This window comes from Gymnoscopelus braueri (assembly GCF_963280865.1).
Source record: "Gymnoscopelus braueri genome assembly, chromosome: 16".
Taxonomy (NCBI): domain Eukaryota; kingdom Metazoa; phylum Chordata; class Actinopteri; order Myctophiformes; family Myctophidae; genus Gymnoscopelus; species Gymnoscopelus braueri.
Window position 1 is genome coordinate 11,624,436 of NC_137616.1, and position 10,466 is coordinate 11,634,901.

The following is a 10,466-nucleotide window of genomic DNA, read 5'->3' on the forward strand; positions in this document are numbered from 1 at the left end:
GATCAACATACGGCAGCCTTTTAGAATGTACATTTTTGTTGGGGGTCATTTTGTTTTTCTTTGAGGACTTGGCGGGCCGGATTAAGATGGTCAAAGGGCCGGGTCCGGCCCCCGGGCCGTATGTTGCCCATGTCTGTTCTTAATCTATAAAACAACATGGCTATGAAACTAGACGACTTACTGGAAAAAACAAGGAAACAACTATCATTAACTACTGGTGACACCGTATAGTACTCCATTTTTTATATCCTCCATCTTGCTTTGGATGCTGTCAATGCACTGAATGGGACATTATCACGTTTAATCAGACTATTGATTGGTCTAAGTAGGTGAGATACTGACCTACCGACGAGAGGTGTTTTGTCGTTATTCTGTGGGTTGATGAAAGTTGGGGTAAACGCTCACCCCAAAACATGATTTACCATTCTGTGCCCGTCGGTACATAACGCTGAGTCGGCTCAGGCGAACTTCACAACGTTCGGCACGGCAACTCGCTCGCTTTAGCTCGCTTGGTGTTGCCTCTCGTGGATGAAGTTTGCTTGAGACGCCTCCGTCGCGGTCCAAAACTATACTTTATACAACCACCTACTGAGCCCCGTCGGTAGGTCAGTATCTCACCTACTTAGACCCATAAATTAATGTGATAATGTCCCATTCAGTGCATTGACAGCATCCGAAATTGGTGATTAGTAACAGATTACATGTAGGCCAGAAGCTGTGTAAAGAAGAACATCTTCTTTATACATTTGGGTTCTTAGAATTGTAGAACATAAGGAAGAAATCAAAAACACAAACAATGTCTCTTTATCAAAACTGTAATTTTGTCCAATCTGTATGGTAGAGTATGTTAATACAATATAACTTATACAAATGGGGTGGTTGTATTTTATCTCCCTGCTTGAGACATTTAGATCCTGTGTCTAGGTGAGACATGACAACATTGGCCAACATTGGCCTATTATAGCGCCACCAGGAGGCCAGAATAACGTACCTGACCTGGCGGAGACCTGTGTTTTTATTATCCTTTTAGCATTACCTCTGTATTTTTTGCAAACTGTTAATAAAGTATTCAATCCATCAATGATCTACTGCTTGCCTCTGATTCTGGTGACTGCTCAATTTGAAACCTCGTCTGTTCTGCTTTTAGACACAGCTGACCTCACTATTTTAAAATATCGCCTTGTATTCAGGGCTCAGTTATGTCCCATCTCCAAAATTGGTGCAAACCTAAGCTGTTGTGTTGATCAGTTCTAAGAAACGTGTCCATATGATGGCACCCATCCTTGATTCTCTTCACTTATCTTGCCTGTGAATTTCAGAATGTAATTTAATATTTTACTGATGACTGTTAAAGCCTCCTATTTGAGCTACTCAGGTACAGAAGGGTCATCTTAGTTGGTCCTTAAACTTGCCTCATTGGGCGATCAGGCTTTTGCAGCCCAGCCAACAAGGCTTTAGAAAGGCCTGCAAGGTGAGCTAATCATGTTCAATCACTTCTGAAAATGTACCTTTATGATGGCCTTTTAATAGTGTTTTTTTCATATACACATATATATATATATATATATATATATATATATATATATATATATATATATATATATATATATAAAATCTTTATTTCAGACAGAAGTCCAAAGTGCAAACTGTTAATAAAGTATTCAATCCATCAATGATCTACTGCTTGCCTCTGATTCTGGTGACTGCTCAATTTGAAACCTCGTCTGTTCTGCTTTTAGACACAGCTGACCTCACTATTTTAAAATATCGCCTTGTATTCAGGGCTCAGTTATGTCCCATCTCCAAAATTGGTGCAAACCTAAGCTGTTGTGTTGATCAGTTCTAAGAAACGTGTCCATATGATGGCACCCATCCTTGATTCTCTTCACTTATCTTGCCTGTGAATTTCAGAATGTAATTTAATATTTTACTGATGACTGTTAAAGCCTCCTATTTGAGCTACTCAGGTACAGAAGGGTCATCTTAGTTGGTCCTTAAACTTGCCTCATTGGGCGATCAGGCTTTTGCAGCCCAGCCAACAAGGCTTTAGAAAGGCCTGCAAGGCGAGCTAATCATGTTCAATCACTTCTGAAAATGTACCTTTATGATGGCCTTTTAATAGTGTTTTTTTCATATACACATATATATATATATATATATATATATATATATATATATAAAATCTTTATTTCAGACAGAAGTCCAAAGTGCAAACTGTTAATAAAGTATTCAATCCATCAATGATCTACTGCTTGCCTCTGATTCTGGTGACTGCTCAATTTGAAACCTTGTCTGTTCTGCTTTTAGACACAGCTGACCTCACTATTTTAAAATATCGCCTTGTATTCAGGGCTCAGTTATGTCCCATCTCCAAAATTGGTGCAAACCTAAGCTGTTGTGTTGATCAGTTCTAAGAAACGTGTCCATATGATGGCACCCATCCTTGATTCTCTTCACTTATCTTGCCTGTGAATTTCAGAATGTAATTTAATATTTTACTGATGACTGTTAAAGCCTCCTATTTGAGCTACTCAGGTACAGAAGGGTCATCTTAGTTGGTCCTTAAACTTGCCTCATTGGGCGATCAGGCTTTTGCAGCCCAGCCAACAAGGCTTTAGAAAGGCCTGCAAGGCGAGCTAATCATGTTCAATCACTTCTGAAATTTTAATAGTGTTTTTTTCATATACACATTTATATATATATATATATATATATATATATATATATATATATATATATATATATAAAATCTTTATTTCAGACAGAAGTCCAAAGGTATCATACGATAACATAAGAGACCCTAAAAAAATAAAGTACTATAGTGCAATCCTATCTAATCATAATGCTGTTGTTTGACACTTCCAGGCGCTACATACAATTGTACATGAGTTTAATGAGTTTTCACTTAACAGTGCCTCACAAGCGGGCACACCAACAGAAGTGAACAACTGACTGGCACTGTGCCACCTAGGAACACAAAGAAGTAACCTCATGGTATCGTTGTATGCCACTCTAAGCCTTTGCATGCTTTTCACTCTGTAATAGAACCATAGATGAGCCGTATATACAAGGGGGTGACATATGTTCTGAACAGTGCCCATTTTACATTTACAGAACACATAGAATATTTCCTTAAAAGCTTATTGGCCTGAGCATATATTTTGCGATATTGTCGTTGGATGTCAGTGTCAGTTTGTCAGTTTACCATCTACGTTCTTGATCTATAAAACATCTATAAAACAACATGGCTATGATAGACAACTTACTGGAGGGAACAAGGAAGCAACAATCATTAACTACTGGAACAACTGAAAGAAGAATTTAACCTTATTTCACAAAGCACTATATAAATAAAGTTTATCATCTATGTTCTTAATCAGGGGTGGGCAAGATTTCTTTCCAAGGGGCCATACTGACTTCCATAAAGTGAGTGAGGGGCCACATATTGTACAATTGAATTGAAACTTGAAACACATAGTGCTGAATTATGTTAAAACTGCATGGATTTGGTAGACATGCCAGACTATCTTTACAATAAGGTACTTGCTTTCACGACAAGAATTTTTTTTTGTTACAATTTTGTTTTTATTTTTTGCAGCTGTACTACAAAAGATACAAAGCGACAGAGCGACACAAATATGCAAATATATCTTTGCATCTGCCTGTATGAATGCAGCATCATAGCCATGATGCAGATATGATCTATTAAATGAATACCAACGTTTTACCTGGAAAGGTGTTCTTCAGGGGTTGATTCAATCCCTGTTTCACTGTTACATTATAAACATAAAACAAAGTACATACGGATGGAGGAATGCAGGTATGTACTCAAATGGTAAATATTCATTACTATTAATTGGAGTCAAGTTAAAGGGATATTTCACTTTCAAAAAAACTTTGGGTCATTTTATCATCTACTCAGGCTTTTGTGAGCCCCCCAGACCATTTAAGTTGCTTGATTCAGTATTTAGATATATGATATTCATTTTATTAGACATAAAAAAAACAGGCCCCCTCGCGTATTAGGAGGGTGGGGTGAGTCACCAAAACCAAGGACGGGTGTTTTTGATTAATCTAACATGTTAAAAATTGAGTTTGAAGTTATAATGGGTTTGTATAGGAAGGGGGCGTGTCTGATAAAATGAATATCAAATATCTAAATACTGAATCAAGCAACTTAAAAACGGTCTGGGGGGCTCACAAAAGCCTGAGTAGATGATAAAATGACCCAAAGTTTTTTAGAAAGTTAAATATCCATTAATGGCAGTCATTTTTTTTTTCTTTTTGGACTAGGCGGGCCGTATTGAGATGGTCAAAGGGCCGGGTCCGGCCGTATGTTGCCCATGTGTGGTCTAAAACAATAGAAAAAAACCCTGAAATATAAACTAAAAGAACAATAAGTGCAACAAATCTGACTACTGTCAGTATGAAAAGTACCAGTCATACAGATTGTGTACAGCATTGTAACCCTTGTCCCGTGAAATGTGATCACAGGCAAGACAAATAGGTTGAGTGAACTCGTTCTGCAGTGAGAGAAGATGAGGTGTAGCTTTGAGGAACTTTCTCCACTGGAAGTACTGCAAGTACTTCATATCATCCTTGTCCAACTGAAGCAAATACTCTGCCAGTGATCTGGCATCTGGGAAATCATTGATATGAATGAAAGAGCCAGGTGGGAAGAACTCTTGGTAATTCTCTCTTGGTGGGCCCAGAACGACTGGCACCGTTCCCACTGCCAAAGGTCCCGTCACCTTTTCTGTGATGTAGTCTCTGTGAATGGAGTTTTCAAATGCAAGGTAAAACTTGCAACTTGCCAAGGTTGGGAAAAAGTCCTCATATCTTAGGCGTGTTGAAGCTGCACCATAGCGGTGGACTTTGATGTACTTACTCAATTCTTTAAAGTATTGTACCCTGGCACCTACACCGGCTGTAACGCTGTTGGACACAATCCAACAAACTAACTTGTCTTTCTTTGGCAAGAAAAAATCATCATCTGTCAAAGTTTTCTTTGTTAGAAGCTCATTCCTTACTGTGATGTCAGCATCTCGTCTGTAGTTCAGTGTCAGATTGAACAGGTTTTCCAGACCTGGTGTTTTTTCTGTATGAGTCGGTGACTCTACGTGATACCAAATCCATTTTTGGAAATGAGGTCGTGGGGCTTTTGGCAAGTTTTCCAAGTTTGGATGAATGTCTCTATGAAATAAAATGATGGCATCTGCTTCATTGTATAGAGATCGGTCATATGTCAGCTCACAGCTATCTATGTTATAATAGGTCACACAGTCCTTGAAATCAAACTTTATACCTTGTGGTGGGATCCACACAATGACAATCGGCTTTCTGTGGTTCTCCAATGGTAGAGTGTCACTGATTTTTTGCATTTCAGATGTGCATAAATGAGATGCCTTCTCAAAGTAAAATAAAAATACTACCATTGTGACCATCACTCCTAAAGCCATTATCATCAGAAGATGTAATTTGTTGCTTAAACCCATCATCTTTCTCCTGTGGAGTAAAATAAATAAGTTAGTTTGACAGCACTAAGTGTCACAATGTCTTAAAATTAAGATAAGCCTAATAAACAAATACATAAAAGCTTAAGAGCCTTTTCATCTACAATTTTATCAGAGATTATCTTACATGGTCAGGCAGTCAGGAGAGTTGGTACGTGGTAGTGGCAGGCAGATGAAGCAGGGCTTCCTGGCTTCCTTAAGCGTCTGATGGTCAGGGTGTAAGAAAGGTCTCTCTGCATGTGCTGGCTCTCCAAGGGATCTGTTGCTCAGTCTGGTTGGTCAAGTCTTGTCCCATTGGCCTCTCTCTCTCTTGCTCCTCCCCTCACAAGGTTTTTCTTTATATTGATTGAGTTCTTGCAATAATAGAATGGACATGATATTACTACCAAATGAACAGTTATTTCTTTTGAAAAAATGAAAAATATAGCCTATATATTTTTTTCATGATAATGTAAAAACATACTGAATATTCTCTATCTAATCTTTGAATTCAAATTGGTTTGAATAATGTTGGTGACTCGTAAAGATTTGGGATGACATGCTCATTAATATGTTGCAGGAGATTTGTGGTATTGTACATGTTACTGTACATTATTGCATCACAAGACAGCTAGAAGTAATGTTTGATAATAGCTACTTAATTCCCTGAAAATAGCTAAATGTGTGTTTAATCCTTTGTTGGAGAAACCTTTTATTTTTTAAGACAATGGATTCATACAGTTTGTGGTGTGGTCAGACAATTAAAGTGTAGGAAAAGGTCAAAAAGAGATCTGTTTCAGAAGGATCCATTTGCTACAAAAGCAAAGGAGGGCAGAACTGGACAAGTACAGCTTGTTGAAAAATATTTTCACTATTGAGAGAAAGTGTTTCAAAGTGTCCAAAAATAACACTATTCCACTGATTATACAATCATAATCAGTGGAAACCCTTGATCCACAGCATGGGGGTCCAAAGTCACCATCAGACCTCCAAGTTTATACATTTACTCACCTCTGATTAAAGTTACACTAAGAGCCCTTGCATGAAAGTAGTTGTGACCAGTGGCATTCCCAGGAATTACATTTAGGGCAGTTGAGATATTTTTTTCTCCCCCCCCCCCCCCCGGCGAAAGATCTAAAAACAATATGCAAGTATAATCAATCAATCAATTCTTCAGAGGTGGTCTCTTCATGTTGTAGTTTAGTAATGAATGGCTCAAGCTGCTCTCAGAGCCCCTTTTATGCCAGGTGAGTACAGGTGATGGCCCAGACCCCCACTCCTGGTACCCCATGAAGACAAAGGCATACACACTATAGGCGAGGGTCGCTCTGCTGAATGGATATGATGGTGATTAGCTGCCTGCCCGCTTGAATGGACGAGGCAGGCTTATGGTCCGACGGCAACTATTCTGTTTGGATTTTTTTAACTGCCTGTTTTTCAGTCAGTCTTTTACTTTATTTTCTAAGGGAGGCGAGATTTTAGTTGGGCAGGTGGCCGCCTGCCCTGCCTCTACGGTGGGCCACTGGTTGTGACACTGCATTCCTTTAAATCCTGTCATGCCCTTTATCCTTATCTATAATCACTCACTCATGTACTTACTGGTGTATGAGGTTTTTGACTCTGACCTTTATTTTTCCATTGTTCCACATATCCTACATCTCAACTATGCAAGGTCTAAGACTTCCTCATCATGCTAGAAGATTTCTCTAATAATGGTCTAATAATTTTCTGAAAACATGCTCTACCAGATGGGTTGTTTGTCACTTTATGGTAAAACAGGGTTCCTAAACATTTTCCATTTCAAAATTCAATACTTTTCCAAACTCAAATTTCCAGAATTCTCTATTGATTCTTCAGACCATATTTGACATATAAGTATAAATAGCTACATGTACGTATATGCTTATTATGTAAATAAATAGTTTTAAAATCCAACTGTACTGCATTATTCTGACAATGTATAGCCTACTATTATGTTGCCAAATAATTGCAAGATTGTAGATACAGGGTACAATAGGCTCATACAATTCAATTAAGCACTGCTTTATAAATTTGAACTTTGTTTTATTTTTTAAAATGTTCACCTATAATAACATGACCACAATAGGAACGCCACATTGAAAGTAACTAAACCTTACCCAGGCAATGCTAAAACAGAGCAATGTTATTGATAACTGTTGTTATTGTTACCTTCAACCCCTACACTACAGTAACAGGGATGTTCATACACAATTCACCAGTGAACTAGAAAAGAGAACTAAAGTCTATTGACTTTAGTTTGGCTGTTGGCTTTATTGGCTGTTAGATGAATGACGTTGCCAGGCAACCACTGATACACCTCGGCATCTGTCACTTGCTTTCAAGCCCCTCCCTCCCCGTAGTCCGTAGACTAGCAATCGCTTTGACTGTCGCCCGGTTACGTTGTGACTTTATCGAACTTTGTTAGGCGGCCGCGGCTATCTTTATCAAACTAGATCTCAGGTGTAGTGTCGATAATGGACAGGCGGAGGGCACTTGCCCTTGCTTTATTGGAAGGGGAGATGCAACTAACCTGACTCCGCCAGATGGAAGAAGTTTGCTTCACACTTGTTTCACAACCTACTTCCATCTGGTATCTCGGTAGCCCAACTGCTTAAGAGGGCGGTCCCTTATTTCAAGCTACTTGGCAGGTGATTGGATGGGACCGTCTGGCTATCACCGTCTGGGCATGCTAACTCCAATCAATCATATTGACGTGTCTACATGACGTATAGTAGCTGCGCAACTTGTAGTGTTGTTGTTCATGATGAATAGTGAAATAACTACATGGAACAGGCGCTTCTCGATGGCGTCACACCCGGTCTCGCCAAGATCCTGCCCGTAGCTGCCGCTGATTGGTTCGATTGGGCACAGTCGGTTAAAACTCCAATCTCTGAGCGATCCCAGATAGAGGCTATATTGTAAACTTGTGAACTCAATACCGCCCCATCTGGCGGAGTCAGGTTAAGATGCAACAGCAAGAAGCTAAAAAAAGGAGGAAAATATTTTTTTTTAGATTGGCCTGTTATAGCGCCACCAGGAGCGCCGATTGCTCCTGCAGATTTTGTCCAAACATGATGCAGATCACAGTATCTCTATAGTCATGTGATCAACACCGACTTGAGTTAGAACGATTTAACTGTATCTTTATAGTTATCATTATAGTGTTTGGTGACATAAAACTACAAAAAATAACTCAAGACCTTACAAAGAAACAGCAGATCAAAGCATAATACTGCATACATAGCATATTAAAGCACAAGATCTGTTTGTGGAGGACAAAAAAAAACCACTGTAGCCACTTTTATTAGTTTTATAATCTGTCAGACAGCAACTCAGTTGGCTAAAAGACGATATTCCTTGCCAACTTCAGGTCATTGACTGTTATAAAAGTCTTCCTTCCATGCTGTCCTATGGCTGCTGATATTCACAGTTTGACGTAGGACAGTCAATATACAATAAAGAATTACTTGTTTACAGTATTCCATAATAAGTTTGTTGTGGCCTTGCATGTTAAAATGAACTTTATAGAGAACAGACTGACAATTCAAACACATGTATTTATTAATAATAATCAGTGCTAAATAGCTCTATATTCCATTATTCCGGTAATCATTACCATAGCATATTTATTTCAGTATAGGGGTCTCCTAGTCTCTCCACCTTTTTCGTACACAAAAAATACATTTTCAATTTGGGATACCAATTCCATCCAGTCAGGGGAGAGAACTCATACAGGATACAGGATATACAAGTGAAACTGCACCTGGGACACTATGAAATTGAAGCTGATAAATTAATCTTTGTGGGGGTTTTCTCCTCTGAATGGAAACACTTGAGCAGCATCTGATGGTCAAACTCACACACATAAATATGTAGATGCCCCATTGGCCACTGAGGCTGTACATCAACATCACTGCCATAGTATCTTGGTCAGCTTGTCATAATTCCTAAAATAGAATTAGGCATTTGATTGAAATTATTTATTGAGATGCAGCATCTCGTTTTTGAGAGGGTCCTAAAGACAGCAGTACAGTATACTGTAAACACACAATACAAAACATTTAACCAAATTAAAAATATAAATCAACCAGACAATCAGACCAAAACACAGCACATTATGTTATACTCTAAGCAAGCACAAAAGATGGATCATTTGTTCAAAGTCAAATATCATTGTTAGTGTCGATGTCAGCTATAGGCTACAGTCAATTTAAAAGTATACATTTAGTTATAGTTATTATTATGGAATATAGGTTATTATTATATAGTTATTCATTATTAATTGTTTAGAGAAGTGTGCCAGAGCTGTATAGCAGTACTCCCTGGGGGTACTCCCCCAGAAACACACACACCAGAGTAGATGCAAGTTCCTGTGTTTTGGTGAATTTTGGAAATCTAAACATACGAAAAGGAGTGAGATGAAGTAAAACTTATAAACTCCTACCCCTTTTATATCTGTAAGTTGAATAATTACTCGCTGACTTCCGTGCTTCACATTATACTACTCTTATAATTATACATCAATATATATATATATATACAAATCTGCACACACACATCACAAACTCGTAAAACTATTGCGCTCGGATATTGCTACATATTTTGCAATACATCTGTTGCAAAACTAAGGGTTACTTCCGTAACCCCGGTTTTGTAAATTGCGAACGAGTTGTTCACATATGGGAAACAGCGCCCTCTGGCGATGATATAGAAGCTTCACATTCACTCCCTCAGGGCCAAACCCTTTTTGGCCCGATGGGTCTTCCGTCGCTTTCCGGTAATCCACTCCCGAAGGTATTATAGGAGACCGGAATGCGGAAGTCGTTCTCTTGATACACCAGCTTCCTTCTGCCTACGGTGAAGCAAAAAGAAGGGTGTTTCTGTGAACAACTCGTTCGCAATTTACAAAACCGGGGTTACGGAAGTAACCCTTAGTTTTGCTACATTGCTCTC

The 10,466-nt window shown here is 38.7% G+C and overlaps 1 protein-coding gene across 1 annotated transcript; it reads right to left on the reverse strand.

The window, feature by feature from the left end:
* Nucleotides 1-4,289: 4,289 nt before the first annotated feature.
* Nucleotides 4,290-5,865, reverse strand: LOC308103185 (4-galactosyl-N-acetylglucosaminide 3-alpha-L-fucosyltransferase 9-like). The gene is made up of 2 exons (XM_080453081.1): nt 5,641-5,865; nt 4,290-5,505 (listed from the first exon to the last, which is right to left on the reverse strand). Coding segments are annotated over exons 1-2 (1,086 nt in total). The 5' UTR covers nt 5,643-5,865; the 3' UTR covers nt 4,290-4,421.
* Nucleotides 5,866-10,466: the final 4,601 nt, after the last annotated feature.